Source organism: Geosmithia morbida (assembly GCF_012550715.1).
Source record: "Geosmithia morbida isolate 1262 chromosome Unknown scaffold_14, whole genome shotgun sequence".
Classification (NCBI taxonomy): Eukaryota; Fungi; Ascomycota; class Sordariomycetes; order Hypocreales; family Bionectriaceae; genus Geosmithia; species Geosmithia morbida.
Genome location: NW_023336201.1, coordinates 381,748 through 403,159, shown reverse-complemented (window position 1 = coordinate 403,159; position 21,412 = coordinate 381,748). Strand labels below are relative to the sequence as shown.

The following is a 21,412-nucleotide window of genomic DNA, read 5'->3' as shown; positions in this document are numbered from 1 at the left end:
CTCATGCAACTTTGCTAATTGATATGGTACAAAAATAATGATAATCGTACAAGATGTGTACCATTTTCATTTTTTCTTCACGTCTTCACTCGGGTATCTCATCATCATGCCATTACCGCCTCTTCAGCAACTTGATAGCTTCGCCCTGGGCATCTATAACGCGATATATGGCCAGATACTTGATGACGCGGTCCTGCCCCTTGGGTCCCGCGGCCCTGGCCTCTTTAAGAGCGTTGCCCAAGTCGAGCAGGAGGGTATTGCGGCATCTCATGAGGCGCTCCTCCTGCCTGATGACGAAGGGGTGGTCCTGGTCCATGGCAGCCATCATGCTCATGATACGACGGCACTCCTGTGCGAGCACGGACAGCTTAGACGGCGAGGTAGCAACGAGTCCGCCGCCACCCTCTGTCTTCTTCTTCCCACTGGCATCGTCATCTCCTCGTTCCTCTCCCTCCTCTTCCGCATTGCTCTCGCTATCGGCACTCCAGGTGTCGTCATCGTCACCATCAGCGTCGGCGGCGGGAGTGCTCCCGAGGACCAGCCTGTCCTCCAGAGAGGCCAACCGATCTGACAGCTCGAGCATGTCCCGCCCGCGCTGGATGCCCGACCGCACACGCCTCAGATCATCGTTGAGCCGGGCCGCCTCATCCCGCCTCTGGGCGACGCCGGCCCTGACGTCCTCGACGGCGCGGCGGAAGCCCAGCATGGCGACGCGCACGTCCTCGACCTTGTCGTCGCCGCCGCGCAGCTCGGTGCCTAACGACAGGAAGGCAGTGTAGTTCGAGTTGACCAGCTCCAGGAGCTCGGTGCTGATGGCTGAGCTGCGCTCGCGGAGGTCGGAACGCAGATCCTCCAGCGTCTGGTGGCGGTGTGGTAGCGCGGAGAGGTACTCTGCCGGCTCGAAGTCGGGCTTCAGGAAGTCGGAGCGGGGGAGGGCGGCAGGGAAGGGAAGTGGCACATCATCGTCATTGTCGAGGTCGTCATCGTCGTCAGCATCGCCCGCCAAGTCGTCCCGGCCACCGCCTATCGAGCTAGCTGGTGGAGTATTTGTCGATGAGGATAGATTGAAGACGGCGGCGGGACGAGCTGCGAGGTTGGCCATTGTGTGTGTGTGTGTGTGTGACGTCTGCGTACCAGGCACAGATATTGGCTTGAATTGGGTGGTAAATTTCCCCCCCCGAAAGCGGAGGGGTCGGATAGAGAGGAAGAAAGAGGTAGGAGGTAAATTACAGAGTCCAAGCCGGCTCTTCGCGTTGTTGGGGACGGGAAGGGGAGGGGGGGTTGGGAAGCAAAGGAGCGAGGACCGGGATTTGCTTCGGGGGGATAGTGGATTATTACGTCGCAAGCTGTTTGGTAGGGGTTACCGGAGTACGGTACGATGAGATCGTACGAGTTCGGATGCTGACTCTGCTTTACTTTGCTCTGCTTTGCTCTGCTTTGCTCTGCTTTGCTCTGCTTTGCTGACCGGTTTGGCGGGGCGAGTCTGGTGGCCTCTGCGTCTGGTGGCGGGCGAATGACTGGCGGTCTGTTTAGTGTGATGTGGTTTGTTGCATATCTAGTATAGGTGCATAGATCTTGACAGCGAATGGGCCACGGTTGCTTTGCAAATATTACTCAAATACTACTCACGAGTTACGGCACTACCCGACGAGACAGACATTACGGATCAATCGTGAGACAAGATGGCTTTCGGTTGAGTTGCCATCCGGGACAGGGGCAGGGAAGGATGAAGGGGCCACGGAGGGTCGCTATCAGACGGTCGTCAAGACAAGGGTTGCACGGTAAAAGAGCACCGAGAACCCTGCGACAACGGAGAGTGTCTTACGGGCCATAACTAACGGAGCAATAATACGACACGACACCCTGGACCCGTCCCCGAGACATTATTACAATTTACAGGTGGTGAGCAGTGCCCGAGCACACGCCAAAGACCGATGGTGCGAAGCCACGGACCCTCAGCTCGGCCCTGCTTTTTTACGCGCGTTATTGATAACAAGTTGGACCAATTGACCGACGACCGGACAGTCTAGTGTCTCCAGTGAGCGGGGTAATAAAAATCATGGGTTAACTTTTTTGTTCTCCGTCCATCTTTCTTTTTTAACTTGCTCAAGGGACCCGCTGGAGGCGAGTTGGGGCAATTCGTATTTTAGAGGGGGGAGAAATGCAAGCATGATAGTTGGGGTGGTCTGTTCTGTACACAGATGCTGTATAGCCTTCTTCGTTGTTACTCTTTTTGGAGCCGCATGCATCTCAAATTCTAGAGGGCGGGGATAAGAGAGGATGAGGAGAGTGAGGCTCACATGTTACAGCGCCAAGTATACTGTATTCGTCGTCCCTGGTCAAAAGACTCTGCTTGAACGGCATGGACCAACCAGAAAGATGGCAGAGTTTTTTATCAATCACATCTAATCAATCTGATCGTGTGACCCACCGTGTCGCTCGTCCGCCTATCAATCAACCTAGACAATCAGGTCATTTCGGATTGGCCTCGGAAGAGCGTCTTCACAGTGTCCAGAAAAAAGGACGCGTATTACCAAGTCCACAGTAATCATGCTCGGTTCTCCGAGGTCTATAGTCCCTCGAGCTCTTCCAGGCAAAGATTTTCCAAAAGTCTGACCCCCCCCGGCGACGCACGCGGCTACCGTTTCCACTCACTCAGAACACCATTCCGTTGGCCCGGCTCAGAGGGGATATGATCAGGTCACTCACTATAGGGTATTTTCTTTTCTCTTGCAACGCAGTGATGTGCAGGACGGAAAGGGCTCAGTGCAGAGTAGAAAAGCCGCACAGTTACGGGCTCAACACGTGAGATGATGCTATTAGTTGCCATTGATTCGACCCTATCCAGTTCAATCATGACGCATATAGATATCATAACTTTCAAGGAAAATGTAGAGCTCAAGATACTCGGTAATATAATCTGTACTTGACCATGTATCGCATACAGTCGACTGCACACTGTGCAGGGCCCTTCTTAGCCCTTTGTGGGCCCTGGATTATCGCTCCGACCACGGCAAAGCCAGTGCCAAAACTAGAACAAACTTATCCACCCCCCACCTGTGCGTGACCGATCTCTCTCTTCTCTCTTCACTCTTCCTCTTCCCCCAACGACGGAGGAGGCATTTACCATAATTGCTTCGCCCCCCCCCCCCCCCCCCCCCCCCCCCCCMCMCYCMCSRCCAMYMYWMWMMYKKYCMRTCKWWWRCYKTYSYSWCRMYTKYSRWYKTCMMWCYWKTSMMYKWCCRWYWWRTMYSCSWYSGRWMYWKRKKMMTWSRRASMYSGRWRMKMCRWAGMSCRAMRSSMSRYARSKMMAMWRCRKRCAMRKMCMAYRYSTGSRSWGCSMMYKYCWSSRGYSYKRMKKMCAMCRRCYTKKMSKMSMMSRMSWTKKMSKSRSMRRMSMKTKMRGRRRRRKMSMRWYCRRRRARGWMSWMWCYSWSWWASAWCWCWMTSTCKKMCRTCAYMAYRYCSKMCSYCAYSMCRSMYKMSSCCACSCCSSRYRCGKCSAYSMCSYSYMSGKMGWKGRYGWYTCSKSMGYGKSYSAWKCCYSSSCGYMMSMMSSCSRSCSRCAMRCCSSCSACSRAMMSMMMGSCSMMGAAMCGCRMKGCSCAGMRSSSCKYYSSSSAGCGSSSSKYCSSSSRSSKCSGSGMSSYCSRSGWSSRSSWGMTSGAGGAGMAGSWGRWKSASGARAAGGMSSAKSRCGARMWSRMSSAKRRSRWSCWCRRRSWKRAGMTSSASSKRCWGKMGYTSSRRYYGCRRTSSYTCSKMYYSSRRKGCCTCSTMSWCSRSGRSCKCMWRGASMRYGAGCGCWWSSRKAMYGAGMSCKWSSKKRMSRASAYCSRSSKRSRRMASMWSCRSCRRMKRCAGCASCASCASMWSCASCASSMCYMSCMCSMCYMGRCMTCSYCYSYCWMSRYRYMCYMTYTYMACRKSSRCYMKYYKMMMASYSSCYMSCMGWYAAMKCSMSMCYMRYYMWWSCRWSMMYCRYCSYWSSAYMRMMSSWMSMMGSAYRKCARCARCMYKCMKSYCAWCAKMCWKYCKCYCRWSAYRSRSYCKSWSGASASSRGCSSSGRSGRCRGCRRSRRCSSSKSCSKSRMGWRCSSSWSCYKKRSRYSYGRYRSSTGYGSRYSYGMYGMGKRYGCSWKCGCSKMGGWYRCSRKSGSSKCSGKCMYSGGSRRCGMCSKCMWSSGYMMSGMCYYSMMGYSYSMSSCCKYSYCGKMCGASMMSSKYYSRSRYSMSARSCKKSSMCSYSYCMKCMYSSMYCMSRTSCYCRMCCAYSASRWGCSYRMCCMCKMSGMSSSYAMCSMCTYGRYSKYCAAMGACWKSWKSKKCWWWKRCARSKRCGGCWTKTRCWRSGWSKGCRYSKASWSCKYSWKSGCCRMSMCYYYCAYRSCCWCCMCYSWYACMCYCYCCMCCRWTRCCCWCCMSMCCMWKRCCCMYCMSMCCYMSRMSYYYSMCSCCKSCRASTYCSACSMSSSYMACYMSCWMSMSSYYSASMWSMYMKCCGWCGRGRYYRYCWMSSWCSSKSCKSKSRWSYYSSCYSCSCGKSYCWMSGCCGCCCSYSCCWMCKCCGCCSCCSCYKCCTCSSSCGSMYSYGSCYCRMRCGGMYSCGGCYCMWRCGSCCMSKGCYMSKSSGMCCMSWRSYMSGSGSWCYYCWRSYSYSKSMTSKYSKSCMRKCTCRKSRMGGSMRMKMKCGGSRRSKGMKSYRGCRGKRRMKGCKGCGRCRGWRRMKGCKGCRASKSMRSCWRSWRSMMKYMSMYSMMSWMGCCKMWSCYGMCYYMGMCSMWSCMGMCKSARAMSMWSMMRCYGSMWARSMTMMCMMKKCYKRGSCTRMCSWGYSYSGRGMYGWMKYRSRCYSWGWCSWRYCASMSWMWKTYYRRSMRMSSMWMWKWYGAKAKMGSYTCRKRSSWWMYCRRKYYSWGGSYMMCSMMSMYSRSKGMSRCKSMMMSKGMKRRGKCKRRMCGYSRGAKGYCGAKSSRSSKKRWGSCGRYGRRSRTWRWGRSSGYKMKCAWRRWKWKCGWYSTYMRRKWTKKYGRYKTKYRAWYKRGKSRTTYSYMWAYKWKSYWTTCSYSTRTYTYSTTTWYRTRYSYCYYSYTYMYRWWYYYSYTCSWMCYGWYWTWKTTCKMWSWSYYWKMKWYYTCTKWYCTYSYGWCWWMYTKKSTYSKKKMMAACTKSRYYSSTKMCWWCYWYMCYYYYWMSWTSSAWMCTWWMMMKWYKGARASKRRAYYTKMWRARARRRRMWTYRWRRRAAMWRRCRTYATRKGARMTKKSSTTWYWTKWSMTYTRYWYWMYWWYMMWMWAWASWMCWAYWWAWWMWMKYMSWRWTWMWWMWCKSAKMRMTRSMRAAYKKWKYRYTKRYKAAKWWTKWSKTKWWKWAKRAWTACSWKYASYWTKMATRSCRWSRMSKKTSWTKSCRMGSMKKGKSYTKYYWSRCSWWKKYYYKWTTKWMKWWYYWTYTMYWTWWKTTSCMTYTYYRTWYKWTSYYKMTKWKKTCWWKYWYGMTSWKKKCWYKWWMKYYYYKYKCTCKWTRKYYKYYYKYTSKTKKKYTKKYYSYTSKTGWTYTWSTYCCWCRYSMYCYMCYYCCMCWCYCCCYYYYCYYCYTCTYCMKWYTSTWYKTMWTSASWSTKTMWKWRWTKWYTKTYTYRYMSTYKKKWWTSWYRYSCWMGRRRAKSACRWRYAWRARRWRYAMKRRKRKRMRWKAYWRTKGKKGRYRKGACYSWTRWKSAKRGGMSYYMYMAKSRKWKSMGYKSMMRYGGKKKSAKMKGAASSSKSGGSRYATRWWYKYYCRRSKSMWRWKKYKMSWRSWKMRRAGSMGRRKSSRWRGARRSAGRRGMKRMSRAKMGAKWRSRWASMAWKMGRWKMCKWRKMATRRKSMRMCTKRYYMTWSTSMWRCKKWCYYKTCWSATKSRYTSSYKKMWSWTTGASYRKSTGWKGYWWRMGMATSWRWGGMWRRMRAMKSAAAKSWWRKMAAMKRARWTSWAWWMAWRTARRYWGARKWRAWRWWRAMAGAGGKRWARATARRAKWRGRAWARRWASRRWKARRRAARRRRSARAGRRRRAARRGGSMAAKRGAWWMMKSRCMAAYASWTKSCKMACWRRCRYKYRSMSRWYYRSSRWGSRSRSGKKYRYKAWGSGRGRKGRYRWKATKSGRRMYGRMARGMTKGRKMSMKKAAKRSTGSAWSRWTWWWWWKWSMMRGRYKAWKRWWACAMSGGMSAASRAMRCAMYSGWMWWYWWSRSACKMSKWTWTTKGMRAYKWYGTKWWYRKSAWKYTWSWKTRYMWSAWRYWMMRTKGTYAYAARTRYRKKGKKTATRWGTGTGTGGTGTATGTGTGTGTGGTGTATGTGTGTGTGTGTGTGGTGTATGTGTGTGGTGTATGTGTGTGTGTGTGTGGTGTGTGTGAGTGTGTGTGTGTGTGTGAGTGTGTGAGTGTGTGTGAGTGTGTGTGTGTGTGTTGGCAGCGCATGGTCGTGGATGGTGTGGATTGGTTGAATGGAATGAGAAACCCCTCTCCCCCAGCGGTGAGGGGCGGCAACAACCACTAAGTGTCAGGATGATCTGAGAGGGAGAGCGAGAGCGAGAGGGAGGGAGAAGGAGAGAGAAGGAGAGAGTAGAGAGTAGAGAGAGAAAGGGAAGCTGCAGTGCCAACTCATCACTGCCCGGGCCCATTTGTCTTGTCCGGGGATGCTGGGCAGTGAATGGTACGTTCCGGTCGAGAGATGTCTGTTTCGACTTGTTGCCTGTAGCATTGGACATGGTTGTGTGCTTTACTGGCGAAGGAGAGGGCACCGCCGAATGGTAGTCGTGATAGTAGATTGTGTGCGTACTACGGAGTGCTACAGTAAATGACACTGTCAGTAATCATTCTGCACAACAGCTGCTTCTTTCGAGGACCCTGAAGACAACACGAGATAGTTGGAGGAGAAGAAGAAGAAGGCAAAAGGATGTGGTGGTGGTGGTGGTGGTGGTGGTGGCAGGTAATAACCCTGACCCTGGCCCTTGAGGCAGTGTTGTACACGGGCGGGTTGTTGCCAGTGGGCCATCTCGGAACAACAGCAAAATGGCCAACGCATCTCGCAGGGAAGAGACAAGAGGTCCCAGACCGCGATGATGTGTTTTGGATGGGCCGTGAGAGAGCAGTGACGGTTGGCCTGACCGATTCTCACCAATTCCCTCACCATTCTTCACCAGCTGCGACGACGGGCGGTGATGGCCATTGTTCCTTCTATTCCGTTCCAGTGCTGTCCAGTGCTGTCCAGCGCTTCCCAGCGCCTCCGGTGCTCGGTTTCTGTCGAACGAGTGATCGTACCGGTAACTGACAGTGTTACTTGCCACTGTAATCTGCACCTCGGCGCTGTCCACTGTAATATTACCTCTCTCAGCCTTCAGCGCTACGATCTGGCGGACGCCGTTAAGGACAGATTTGGACTAGCGCAGGTCCGCTGCTGCCCGCTGTCCGCTACCCGCCACCAGTCGCTCCTGCCATGTCGACGCTAAAACGCCGTGTCTGCTCGTACAGGTATTCATGACAATAATACTGTAATGGTATTGCTTGGAGCGGGAGGAAGGTCCTGGATCTTGGGACTCGTTGCCGCTTCCTATCACGGTCGCAGTGGAGCCGTCCCTGCTCCATGGCGCTCTTCTTGTAGTCGCGATAGCATTGTAATACTGTCAGCAGCAGCATCACCCAGCTTACTTCCCAAAGTAACAATGCCATTCGGAGAAGGTGTATCCGTCTAATGCAGTCCCCATGTTGGTGGCAACGTGGAAGGAAAACGCCTACATATGAACACCTACATGCAATATTACGGGTAGACACAGGTACAGGTCGACCATCAATACAGTACGAGTACAGCGCACCTCCCAGCTCCTGCATCTCCTGCACCTACAATCCCCGCCTGGCCACTCATCCACCACCACGTCCTTTGGGTCTTTTGGCCACCGAGTCAATGTCCCTAGCCCAAGTACGTATTCATTCTGCTGTTCAATAACTTTTACCCGTACTGGTACACTAGTACACTAGTACCCCGTACTCTACTTCATGTACAGATTATAGTAGGTGGTGTAGTATATTACCACTACTACTATTACGAGCAATACTTGTATCACATAGGCAGACACCTAGACACCTAGATTTCTCCTTTTACTAGAACCAGGCGCGCGATCCATCTCCAGCTTCTCTCTTCTCTCCCCTCCCCTCCTCTTCCTTTTCTCTTCCTCTCTGATCTTTCCGCTCTCCCTCTCTCCCCCTTCCCCCCCTCCCCCCCTGCCCCCCTCTCTTTCTCCCCCCCCTCTCTGACTGTATACTCTCGACAATATACAATATACAATTCTCTGCTACCAGATGCATCCGTCTTGTTCTTGACCTACATCGACCTTTGGTCTGCCCGCCTTGGTCTGCCCGCCTTGGCTCGCCCGCCTTGGCCCGCCCGCCCTGGTCTACTCGCGAACTCTCCTCCCGCCGGACCCTGGCTCTCGTGCCAGACCCAGACTACCACTTCCGACCGCCTCAATCATCTCCACCTTCTGCCATCCTTGCTTGACATCCTGGACGCTTCTGCTTCCAGACAGCCGGAGACGACGCCGAGAGACGTTCCTTTCCTTATTTTTTTTTGGCCTCTAGATTCACCCTACATATACATACTCTCTCTCTCTCTCTCTCTCTTCCCCTCTATCTTCCTTCCTCTCTTCTTTGATACCCCTTCCTCCTCGGTCGCAGGTTCGAGCCGCCGTCGTCATCTCTAATCGCCACCCCGCACACACACATACACGAGGCACAAGGCTGCCAGACTCACGCTGCTTGATCATCCTGGCACGGCTACTGCTACTACGAGTACATCCACAAGCTCCACAACTTCGATGGGTACACTATGATTTCCATGCAACGCTCTCTTTCTTCGCCAGTCCGCATTCACCCATCCCCACGTATGTTGTGATGCTCTCTCCAAGACACCACAGCCCTTGCCCTCCCCGCATCTTACTGCCCCGAAATCCCCCCTCCCCCCCCCTTCCTTGCGATGCTACTGCCTGCCACAACGCTAACCCTCCATGGCCGCCGCGCCTGACGATGGCTATAGCTCCGTCGCCCTCACTCGAGCTGTCCTCTTCTAGAACCCGATCCCCGACAAGAGACAGCAGCAGCAACCACCCTTCAGATGTCGTCCCGCCTAGGCAGAGGCCATCTCGTAGCCCCTCACCGCTTGCGTTCTCGCGCCAGCGCCAGTCGCTGCCCATGCGCCCTGCCGACGATGGATTGAGGAGAGGACGCCACCATCACCACCACCACCACCATCAGACCACCACCATGAGCTCGTCGTCCCGCCGACCCATCGTCGCCCAGGCGTCCGGACCCGAGGACTCTGCGCCCCGCCGTGACTCCCATGACCGGCCCGTGACGCCCCCGAACCTCTTGGAGGACAAGGCGCCGTTCCCCTCGACCCGCCCTAAGCCCCTCCTCGAGGATGTCTCCCTATATACGAACAACCACATCGCTCAGGATACTGGGAACACCACTCTGGAGGAGCTGGCTCACCTTGTCCGTCTGTCCAAGTATCAGGAGCGCAAGCGCGCGAGCACACGTACCCGTCTGCAGAGGACCCTTGTCTCTACCGCCCTGAGTGCCCGGCTGACCCGTTGCGGAGAGATTGCCCACCGGAACCTGGTTGAGAGCTTTCGCCGGGATGAGAAGGAAAACTTTGCTTCCCTGTACAACGCCATCCATGATGTCCGCAAGAGCTGCGACGAGCTCAGGCGCTATGCCCTGTTGGAGCCTGACCTGGAGTCCCTGGCCTCCCCCATTCTCGGCTCCCCCGAGAACCCGGCCTTCCAGGCTAACTCTGTCCCTCCAGCTGACTTGATGCGCCCCATGGTTCCTTTTCTGGATGAGCTGACCGCTTCCTCGAGGGACACCTTCCTCGGCTTCCTGACCGAGCTCCGCACAAACCCAGACTTCCTAGCCACCAGGATCTGTGCCCTGACCAGCTCCGAGCTGAATGCGTTCCTCACCTTCCACAAGGGCCTCGAGCCCGTTGAGTCGGTCCTCCCCTTCCACGGCCGCCAGGCTTCTCGCTCGCACGCAAGCGCGTCGGCACGGAGCGCCACAAACGTCGATATTGAGCGCCTCCTGTCATTCCAGCGCCATGACCCGCTGTCCATCCTGATCCACACGTGCTTTGCCAACTCCGCCGGCCCGGACAGCTCTGAGGATCAGAGGCGTACCGAGATATGGGCGACCGCCCTGGCCAGGCTCATATCCGAGCCCAAGTCCACCGGGGAGCATTTTCTCATCTCCGTACTGAATATCTGGACTGCCATGCGGGATTGGTCTGGCCGTGCCAACATGGAATGGTACCTCATGAAGATCCTCAAGGAAGGCGCCTTTCTCCTGGAGCGTGCAGAGGACCAGCACGGGACCCGCTTCAACCTGTCCGATTGGAATCAGGCCGACGAGGTGGCCGCCAGGGAGTTCTACGACCGCGCCGTAGACGGGCTCTTTGAGGTGGTCGATGATGACGATGCTACGGGTATCCCCGAGGGCCTCCTCGAGCTCGGAAACGCCATCCTCAACAAGCTCAGCCACAAATACATTGATAACACGTCGCGCTGGCTCGTCTGGCGCTGCCTCTTCTTCGTCTTCCTGCTCGGCGTCATCATCCATCCCGAGTCCTACGGCATGCTGGTCGACTACCACATCACCCCGTATGCCCGCGAGAAGATCCTGCGCAAGGTCGCCATGAAGGCCCACGAGTACGTGTCTAGCATGTGGAGCGGTAAGCCCTCTGCCACCTGCGTCCCCGTCGAGACGCCCCCCAAGATCAAGGCACACGTCGAGAACATCCTGGCCAGGTTTCAGGGTTCCCGCTCCAGGGTCCCCGCCGCCAAGCTCCTCCCCGCCAGGTCCGTCACCTCCCTCAGGGAGACGGTAGAGGTGCATCCGTACCTCGTCCTCAGTCCCGCCGACATGGCCACTCTGGTGAACGCCCTGTTCCCGGAGCGCCGCCCGCTGTCGGCCACGTCCAACAGCCTTCGGTCCGGCCCGCCATCGGTGTCCGGCATGTCGGCTATATCCCAGACCATGCCGACCGGAAACCCTAGGAACAGCAGCTACGAGACGGCATCCATCATCAGCACCAGCGCCTCGTCCATATTCAGTGACGCCACCACATCCCGCGAGGCGCTTCGCGACGGTCTCTTCGAGGAGGCCGCCGCCGCCGCCGCCGCCGCCGCCTCCACCTCCGGCACGACCACGCCGCAGCGCTACTCGCCCGAGGCAGAGGCCCAGATGCGCCGAGCCGGTTACGAGGACGACGGCTACCGTCTGAGGCTCGCTCTGCACGAGCTGGGCCGCACCATTGGACCCGAAGCTCTCCGCGGATCCTGCCACCCCTGCGCTGAGCGCTGGATGGTCCTCTTCGTGTCGACGAACGGCAAGAACCTGTCCACCCACATGACGTACGACCCGGACGACGACCTGGACGACGCTGCAGACAGCTCATCCAACGCGGACAGCGACGACGAGGAGCCCGAGGCTGCGGGGCCGCTCGACAAGGACTACCATCAGCTCCGCAGCTCGATTCTCAAACTCGTCGAGGACTATGAAATTCCGCGCAACCTCGAGAACCAGGGCAGCACCCCGCTCAGCAACAGGGCCTCGGGACTCAAGAAGTACAAGTCCAGGAGCAAGATCATCACACCGGAGAAGACCATGTCCAGCCGCAACCCTTACAGGAGGCAGATGCAGCAGGAACAGCAGCAGAAGCAGGCAGATGCGAAGATGGCGTCCGTGAGCGAAGAACCAGACTCGTCGAGGCCTAGAGGCAAGGACGAGCCCGAGTCGGATCCCGTCCTGGTGGCCATGCTCAAGTCTGCGTCGTCCCAGTCCAGAGCCCAGGCAGACTTCGTCTCGGCACACATGTACTGGAAGACGTTGCGCCAACTCCAGGCCCTGGAGTCGCCGTCTCTGCGCCAGGATGGGTTTGCCACTCTGATCAACATCCTGTCCCGGGGACCGCGCGACTCGATTCGACGGTCGGCGGCCGCCATCGAAGAGTACGATGCCTGGCTCATCTGGCTCAAGCAGAGCCAGGAGAGGCACGAGGGCCTCATCGACCGCATGATGAGGCAGGTGGGAGCCATCCGTGACAAGATGTGGTACGTCACCGACGTGCGCAATTCGAAAGAGTACACCCACAGCCGCGACATCTGCCAGGCCCTGCGGACGATGGGCATGCCCCGACGCTCCAACCCCTTCTCCAGCCTCCGCGCCAACATCCCCCGGGGAGCGTCCAGCGCGTCCTACCTGTACCGCGCCGAGTCGCAGATCATGGACCTCCTCGCGGCATCGGAGGAGCAGGGGGGACCCAACAAGCTGAGCGACGATCAGGCGGAGCTGACGACGGCCTGGCTGCAGCAGCTCGGCATCGAGAACTTCTGCCAGGGGGAGGAACGCATCCACCGGTTCTCGTGCGAGGTGGACCGGTGCATCTCCAAGCTGATTGGCGAGACGGTCCGCGAGGCGCCCGTGCTCTGGTCGAGCGAGCTCTACAGGCGCGACAAGATTGTCTATGATCGTCTGCGCGCGCGTGAACGCGAACTCTCCTCACCCGGCGGCGCGGACGATGCAGCCAGCATCATCAGTGGCGAGGGTGACAGGAAGTACGGTTCCTCCTCCGGCAGGGGCGGCAGTTCGCTGCACAGGGACATGAGGAGCGTGTCGGGCTACAGCTCCAGTCAGCTATCGCTGGATGCGTCGAGGCACGGCATCCCGAGAGCCAGCGCGCCGCTATCGGACATACTGGACGGTCCGGACTACCTCGAGAAGTCGCCCGTCCACGCACCCGGCGACGCTGCAGGCACCTTCTGGTCGCCGTTCCAGCCAGCCATGTCCCCCGGCTCGGGCAACTCCAGGGCGTACTCGCCCACCACGAGCCTGACCAATCTGTCGACGACCTTCTCCGGACACACGCATCACACGCCTCTGGCATCGAGCTCGAGCTACTCCATGGGGCGACCCGGGACGTCGGCCTCGTCCAACGAGACGATCAACAACCAGCAGCAGAGGGCCGATGACGAGAAGACGCGGTTCCTCAGCGACCTCAGGCGGTCGCTCACGAGCCTGCTCCTCTCGGACCTGGGCAGCCAGGTCCTGTCCAAGGGATCCGAGACGGACGCCTGGTTCAACAAGACTGGCCAGCAGTGTATCGACCGCAAGGACGCGTTCGACAGGCGGGCCAAGCGGCGGTCGGAGAAGAAGGAGAGGTACGAGAAGCAGCACGCGGCGCGGAGCTCGACGACGCGCCCGAGGGTGATTGAGAAGAAGAAGAGCTTTGGGAACCTCAGGGGTGCGGGCGACACGGACAATGAGGCTTCGCCCGCCCCCAGCGAGGCATCGACCGCTGTGGGACGGAGCGGGCGGCAGCAGCATGTGCAGATACAGGTACAGGCGCAGGCGCACGGACCGGTGCCGTCTCAGACCCAGACACCGAAAGACGAGTCGCCCGATTTCCCCTTCCGCAAGGCATACGAGAGGCTTCTCAACATGTTCTGCGTGCACTCGTGCCCGCACGCCAAGCTGAATGCGCTCAACGAGCTGGAGAATCTGATTGTGGCGTCGCTATCGTCGAGCGGATCCAAGAAGTCGCGGTGGAACCGGTCAGACGCCGGTTCCAGCGTGGCGGAAGAGTACGGGCCCGTACACCGACCCACGCCGCTGGAAGGCACCATCGACAACGTGCGGGAGCGACGATCGCATACCCTGCAGGCCGGTGCTTGCGGAGGTGTCGGTGGCGGCGGCGGCGGCGGCGGCAGCAGCAGCGGAGGAGGAGGATACAGCAGTCGGCAGGGGGCTGAGACGCGGTCGATTGTATCTTCGGGCGCGAGCACGACGGATGCAATCACGCGTGAGCTGCAGAAGCTGTTCCGCGACGCGTCGATACGGCCCAAGACACTGTTCCGCGACCTGCAGCTCATCGCGTCGTTTGTCCCGCCATCCGTGCTGGAGAGGCCGGAGCGCGGCAGAGCATTCTGGAACGCCGGTCTGGCAGCGCTGAAGCTCAAGTCCGAAGTGTGCCGGACAATGATGGAGATGGCGGACGAGGTTGTGGCAGCGCACACTCACGCGCGCAAAGCGTCTGCCGAAGCTGCGGTTGTGGCGGCGGCGGGGGCAGCAGATCAACAGCAGCAGCCCCAATCCCAGACCTCCACACCACCCCCGCCATCGACATCGTACCGTCTCGAAGATGCGGGCCGGATGTGGACGATCACCGCCAAAGAGGGGTATCCGACAGCGCAGAGGGAACTGGCACTGTTCTACCTGTCCAACCCGGAGTCCGTGGAGAGGACGACTCTGCCCCTGTCCAAGCCCAGGGAGGTGTTCAAGCAGGTTGTCATGGAAAAGTACGGGCGCGGTCCGTCTGGTGTCGGTGGGATCGGAGGAGGTCTGGGAGTGGGTGAGAGTGGCGACGGTGCAGGCGGAGGTGTTGGTGAGGGTGATGTCAGGAATGACGCCGGGTTGATGTGTGTCGCCGTGCATTGGATGGAGGCAGCTGAACGGGGAGGCGATGAGCTTGCCACAAGTTTCCTGAGGCAGAATGAGTTTATGGGGCGGTAAAAGGTCATTTTGTCGTCGCCGCTATCGTCTGAGAGGGGATGATGCAGCAGCATGAACTGTCCCCCTTCTCTCTCTCTCTCTCTCTCTCTCTCTCTCTCTCTCTCTCTCTCCCTCCCTCCCCCTCTCTCCTTTTGCCGGTCTCTTCTTATTTTATTTTCTTATTTTTTTCAACATATACCACGGAATCTTTTGTTATCTTGGAAGGAATACGAAGCATGAAATAGCAGGCGTGGGTTATACATTTCGTTAAACCTGTCTTTACACTCTTTTACATTTCTTTTCTATGTTTGATAGATGATATACCAATAAGCGTTGATGCTTTGCAAATGTCGGTGTCATGCTCGTGCAGGAACAGGTAACAGGTACGACCCGTCTACTATGAGTACGATGGTATGAGGATCTCATCGGATTCTGTGCCAGCAGATTGCTGTCCGGCAATTCAGTAAAACTGGACTGACTGGACTGAGTCGAATCCCGCTTGCCGAGTGAGTGAGCGAGTAGACGATTGTTTGAGAAGACCAGGCAGGAGAGGAAGCCGCGTGGGGTCTCTCGAGGGCAGGCGTACAGAGTAATATCAGTAGAGAGATTCACGACATGGACACCTCTGTCTCTGACATCCGTAAAGGGTCGGGGTTCATGCATGGGGGGGGAGGGTGGAGAGGGGAACCGTCGGTGTTCATCGACAGTCTGACAGGGAAGGAGGGGAGTATGCTGCCTGGTCAATGGCCCCACATGTATATTGATCGGGGTAATACGGAGGAAATCATGTCCTGTATTCGTACTAATATCAATAAACATGTAATAATACCCCCTAGATGCCATGCAGAGGCTTTCCTCAACTGCATCTACGACACGTGATTCCGTGTCATGTTCTTGCTTGAGATTCACGGTGCTGATGCCTAAAATATGACTAGATCATTGATGATGATCCGCATCAAGTTAGGGAGAGGAAGTATTCAAGAGGGGAAAGCAGTCTGGGATCTGGGATGCTTCATGGGTGGCGTGCTGGTGCCTGGACCCTAGACCCTAAACAATCGGAGGCTGATGCTGACAGGAAGGAAAGTAGAGTAGCTGGTTTGCTTCTTGCCGGATTGGTGGCGTACAGTAAAGGGAATAAAGGGACTGTTCCTTCCCTCTCTAGGCTCATTCCCTCTTCCTTCCTTCCTTCCTCTTCTCTCTCTCCTCAGTTCTCTTTCTTTCACCTTCTTCCTCTTCTTCTACTTCCACCCGTTGTGATGTGGACTGATATTGACCGTCATTTTCGTCTTATACCCACACAGCACACACACACACAACACACAACACAGCATGGCTACCAGACGACAAGCAGCGGCAGCAGCCAGAAAGGCAGCGGCAGCAGCACCGTCCCCCCCTCCCCTAGATGGTCACACAGTCGCACTCTGCGGAAACTTCACCTCGTACAGCCATAACCAATCGTCGATGGAGGACACGGTGCGTCGGCTGGGCGGCAAGGTGGCCAAGAGCATCACCAGGACCACCACCCTCCTCATCTGCTCAGAAGTCGAATACATCGACCGCTCCAACAAGGTCAGGGACGCTATGGCCAAGAAGATGCCCATCCTAGGCCCCGGGTGGCTCCTCGACACCGAGCGGGAGAAGAGGGTGGTAGACACGGCTCCTTATGACTGGGACATCATCAAGCCTACCTCTACCAACAATTCCACTGTCAACAGTGCCAATGGTGGCGACAAGAAGAATAAGCGTCCTGCCCCACCGACCCCGGCCGGGGATGGTGGGCCGGACGTCAAGAAGACCAAGATCGTGGCCGAGGGTCAGTTTATGAAGAATGATGGCGTTATACAGCCTGATGAGCATTGGCCCCTCGTCGGGTACCAGGTTTATGTCGAGCCTGACACTTGCCTCATCTGGGACGCTTCGCTTAACCAGGCTAATTCGGGGAGGAACAATAATAAATTCTATCGGATACAGGTACGTTGCTCTCTCTCCCTCTCTCCCTCTCTCTCGGTCGTCATTTGAGAAAGATTTTTCTATGTCAGTTGATTTTCATCGTTCTGTTGAGAAAGATGAGAAAGAATCTTTCAAATAGAAGTGACGTTTATTTAGAATGAAGAATAAAGGGGGAGAGAGACAAAGTCTGAAGCCTGAACGAGTCCGAAGCCTAACATCAAGCAGATCCTGCACAATCCAGACACTGGCGATTACAAGACTTGGACTAGGTGGGGCCGTGTCGGTGACACTGGCCAGAGTGCCATCCTCGAGGAGGGAGGCCTTGATGTCGCCGTTACAGAATTCAAGAGAAAGTTCAAGGACAAGTCCGGTCTGGCGTGGGAGCACCGTGGGGATGATCCTAAGCCCAACAAGTACGCTTTTGTTGAGAAGAACTACAATGACTCGGACGACGAGGATGATGATGATGACGCCAAGCCCAAGAAGAAGACGGCCAAGCCGGAGGGCGGATATGGAGGAGCTGGGGCTGCTGGAGAGGAAGAGGGGGGGGAGCTCGCATCCCCCAAGTCCGCCCTCCCAAAGCCCGTCCAAGAGCTCATGGAACTCATTTTCAACCAGAAGTATTTCCAGGCCACCATGGACTATCTCAACTACGACGCCAACAAGCTGCCCCTGGGCAAGTTGAGCAAGTCAACCATCACTCGTGGTTTCCAGCAGCTCAAGGACCTGGCAGCCCTGCTCAACGACCCCAGCCTGGCCGCGTCCCGGTGGCAGACCACCCTCGGCCCGGCTCGGGAGCGTCTGTCCAACACGTACTACTCTCTGATCCCGCACGATTTCGGCCGCCACCGCCCGCCCACCATCATGGACGGTGTCCTACTCAAGAAGGAGATTGATCTCCTGGAGAGTCTGTCGGACATGAAGGCCGCGGCGGACATCATGAAGGTGAACAAGAAGACGCAGGAGACGGTCAACAAGTTGGACGCGCAGTTCCAGGGCCTGGGGCTGGAAGAGATGTGCCCCCTCGACAGGAAGAGCGATGAGTTCTCCCTGCTGGCGGGGTACCTAAACGGGTCGCGCGGGTCCACGCACCACGTCAGTTACAAGATCCAGGACATCTTTCGCGTCGAGCGGCAGGGAGAGCGCGATCGCTTCGACGCCTCCGAATTCGCCAGGATGGTCTCGGCCCCGGCAGGCCAGACGGGCTCGGACCGTCGCCTCCTGTGGCACGGATCCCGCTGCACCAACTTTGCCGGAATCCTCAGCCAGGGCCTGCGCATCGCGCCGCCAGAGGCCCCCGTGTCCGGGTACATGTTCGGCAAGGGCATCTACCTGGCCGACATGTCGTCCAAGTCGGCCGGGTACTGCTCGTCGTCGATATCTGACGGTCACGCCCTCCTACTCTTGTGCGAGGCCGAGCTGGGAGACCCCATGCACGAGCTCATCCATTCCAGCTACAGCGCCGGCGAGGATGCCAAGAAGCTCGGTAAGGTTAGCACGTGGGGTATGGGGAGGACGGGTCCTTCCAAGTGGACTGACGCTTGTATTGTGAATGATGGCTTGAAGGGTATCAAGATGGTGGGTTCTCTCTTCTCTCATCTCCTCGTCTATGGACTATTCCCTTGTTCCTTTTTTGCGTCTCCCTCTTCCATCCTCTACACTATTCCTCCATTATACACCCTGCCCATACTGACTTTGATAGCCCGACCCTGATACTCCGCCCAGCACTATTTGTGAAAATGATCGAGTTCTCTATTACAACGAGTATATCTGCTACGATGTTGCTCAGGTCAAGATTCGTTACCTATTCCGGGTCAAGATGTGATGCCTTTTTTTTTTCAACTCTTTTTTTCTCTTATTTCTGTTTCTTGTCCTAAGAAGAACTTTTTTGCATCCATGGCGTTTTGTCTTTTTTTTCCCCATCTAGCTGGGTCATGATGATACCCACATGAATCGTTATAAAACAAATGATTTGAGAACCAAGATGAAATGAAAAAGCACAGCCATACCTCTTGTCCCGGGTATATAAAAATCCTCTATGTGACGGGTCCAAAACGATCCAGAACTGTCCAACCCCCCCGACGAAAATGACCAAAAAAAAAGAGGAAGAAAAAAAAAGGTAATCAGAGGGGTAAAAGAAGTATAGATCATCCAAGGAAATGTGATGAGTGAGTAATACGTAACCCCGCAGACATGGTTAATCCTCTCATATTGCTTTTTAAACAAGAGAAGAATTTTGACTAGGATAAAAAAGAAAGAAAAAAAAAGAGGTACAAAATGAGAAATGGAACAAAGAGACATCATCTCGGTAGACATGGGGATGCATGTATAATATGCTTTTCGACGTTATAAATTCATGGATGAGGTGGTGGACCACTCCCCATTGGTAGGCGTGGGAGTCCACAGGTTGACGTCGAATCCCATGCCAAAGTCCAGGCCGTTGTCCAGGCCGGAAGAGTCCATGGCACCCTCAAAGGCATTGTTGAGCTCGGATGGCACATCCTGTCCTCCGGCGCCGGGCGTCGTCGTCCCGCCTGGCGTGCTGGCTGCTGCGGCAGAGGCGTCAAAGTCGTCCGTCATCATATCGCCCGCGTCTGCCGCTGCAGTAGGTGGAGAGGACCATGCACCCCCGCCTAAGCCGCCGCCGCCGCCTCCAGAAGCAGACGCCATCATGTCGGGGGATAACGTCATCTGAGCTGTGGGTGCTGACGCACCCGCTACGGCTGCTGCTGCGGCCGCTGCCGCCGTGGGTTGTTGTCGCCGTGCTTGTTGCTGCTGCTGCTGCTGCTGCTGCGATTGGTGGTCCGAAGCCGTGGTGCCGGCTGATGTGGGCGTCGTCGACGACGTCATGAGGGTGTCGTCGGATCCGTCCATGTCTCTGAACAGGGCTCGACGGGAGGCGTCCTTGGAGAAGGCTCCGACGAGGGCCGTGCTGCGCGTGTTGCGGTGCGGGTCGGGCGGAGGCGTCGCCTGGGCGGCCGGCATGACGCGCGGTCCCAGCCCGTCGGATATCAGGCGCTCGAGGTCGGTGCGGATGCCGGCGGCGGCCGTGCCCGTGCAGCAGTCCTTGATGGTCTGGAGGCACACCTTGAACTGCTCGATGATGACCTCGGGCGGCAGGTTGAGGCGACCCGAGTTGGCGTGGTAGGCGTACTTGAGCATGCGGGCGCACTGGTAGGCGCAGATGGCCAGGTCGAGGTCGGCGACGGGCCGGGCGTTGAGCTTCTGCATCGACGAGAAGATGCTGGCCATGGCGGTGGCGTGGTCGACGCACTGGCGCTGGCAGTGCTCGATGAAGCTCTCGTCGAACCTGTCGAGCGTGTCGCCGGGCAGGGCCTCGCGCAGGCCGATGAGACCCAGGCGATAGAGGTCGCAGTGGCACTGGCGCCACCAGACGTGTATCATGACGAAGACGCAGATGCGCGGCGAGTAGGCGCGCAGGCGCAGGGAGTTCTCGGAGAACTGAAACGAGGCGGGTAGGTGGGCGGCGAACTCGTCGAGCTCGTGGTGCAGCGACAGGACGCGCGTCTGCAGGCTGCTGGGGTGGACGTTGCGGTTGGCGACGGCCTCCTTGGTGAACTCGCTGATCTTGTGGCGGATGTACTGGATGCGGATGTGCAGGGCCAGGCTGCCGACGTCCTCGGCGTGGGGGGGCTGCGGGGGCAGCGACGGCGGGCGCTGGTCCGAGTCGGGGATGAGCCCCTCGGTGTCCTGGGGCAGGTCGAACTCGAAGTTGCGCTCGTTGCAGGGTAGGCCGACAAAGATCCTCTCGGCGCGCCAGAGGGAGAAGTCGCGGTGGCCGCCCGAGACGCTCGAGTCGATGGTGTAGATGGCCCACATGAGGCGTCGGCGCGACTCCTGGGCAAGGAAGCAGACGTTGGGGGCCTCGTAGTTGAGGCGCAGGGCGGCGGCGAAGCGGGATGCGATGCCGATGAGCATGAAGGCGCTGGGGAAGCGGTTGGAGAGGATGCGGTGCTTGATCATGAAGACGAGGGCCTGGACCTTGATGGTGGAGGGTCGGGCGTAGTCGGACAGGATGAGGTGCTCGGCCTCGTCGACGCAGCGGGCGCCGTATGCGCGCATGCCGGGCCCCATGTCGGTGAGGCAGGATGTGATGCCGACGAGGGCGAGTAGGAGGGTCTTGTCGACGTTTCCGAGGTGGTACTGCTCGACGAGGGAGGCGCGGTGGAGGAAGGAGAAGGCGGGGATGTGATGGACGTGGCGGAAGAATTTCTCAAAGGTGCGGCCGATGAGGGCGTCAAAGGACTGGTCGGGGATGGACATGTCGTCCTGGTCAGCGTCGGCCATGGAGTGGGTTGGACGGTGCCTGGACATGGAAGACGGGCTGCCGTGGTTGCGGTTGCGATGGTGGTGGTGGTGGTAGGTGTCGTTGGCGGACGAGGGGCCGTCGACGACGAGGTCGGCATAGCCCGGGTCGCTCTCGTTGTGGACGTCGTCGCGGTGATCCTCGTCGTGGCTGAGGGGGCTGTTGCGGCCGGCGCTCAAGCTCTTGTGGGAGACCCTGGCGCGTCTGGTGGGACGGTAGATGCACTCGATACCCTGTGCGCGACATCGGTCGCAGGCGGGCATGTGGCCGGAGCACCTGGCCTTGCGGCTGTGGCAGCTCAGACAAGCCTGCTTGACGCGACGCCTGGGCAGAGCGACGGACCAGGCGGCGGCGGCGGCGGCGGGATCGACGGCATCGTCATCGTACGAGCAGGGGAAACCGAGGCGCTGGCAGTTGGAGCAGAGGGGGCGAGATCCGTTGCAGCGGACTTTGCGTGCGCGGCAAGTTGTGCAAGTGGTGGCGGACTTTTTGGGTTGCCGCGGGGGGGAAGAGTTACCGGGTTGAGAGTTGTCGTGCTGTTGATCTTGGTCAT

At 58.3% G+C, this 21,412-nt stretch overlaps 4 protein-coding genes across 4 annotated transcripts; 2 read left to right on the top strand and 2 right to left on the bottom strand.

The window, feature by feature from the left end:
- Positions 1–112: 112 nt before the first annotated feature.
- GMORB2_2719 (conserved oligomeric Golgi complex subunit 2) lies at positions 113–1,102 on the bottom strand (the record flags this gene model as incomplete). Its single annotated transcript, XM_035464697.1, has 1 exon — positions 113–1,102. The coding sequence occupies one exon, from the start codon at positions 1,100–1,102 to the stop codon at positions 113–115; it is 990 nt and encodes a 329-aa protein (XP_035319367.1).
- Positions 1,103–9,299: 8,197 nt separating this feature from the next.
- On the top strand, positions 9,300–14,603 carry GMORB2_2718 (uncharacterized protein; the record flags this gene model as incomplete). The annotated part of the gene is made up of 1 exon (XM_035464696.1): positions 9,300–14,603. One exon carries the CDS (start codon positions 9,300–9,302, stop codon positions 14,601–14,603), a length of 5,304 nt encoding a protein of 1,767 aa, XP_035319366.1.
- A 1,308-nt stretch (positions 14,604–15,911) lies between these two features.
- Positions 15,912–18,357, top strand: GMORB2_2717 (uncharacterized protein; the record flags this gene model as incomplete). Its single annotated transcript, XM_035464695.1, has 3 exons — positions 15,912–16,553; positions 16,755–18,110; positions 18,235–18,357. The coding sequence occupies 3 exons, from the start codon at positions 15,912–15,914 to the stop codon at positions 18,355–18,357; spliced, it is 2,121 nt and encodes a 706-aa protein (XP_035319365.1).
- A 521-nt stretch (positions 18,358–18,878) lies between these two features.
- On the bottom strand, positions 18,879–21,412 carry GMORB2_2716 (Fungal trans; the record flags this gene model as incomplete). The annotated part of the gene is made up of 3 exons (XM_035464694.1): positions 18,879–19,132; positions 19,427–21,266; positions 21,377–21,412. 3 exons carry the CDS (start codon positions 21,410–21,412, stop codon positions 18,879–18,881), a joined length of 2,130 nt encoding a protein of 709 aa, XP_035319364.1.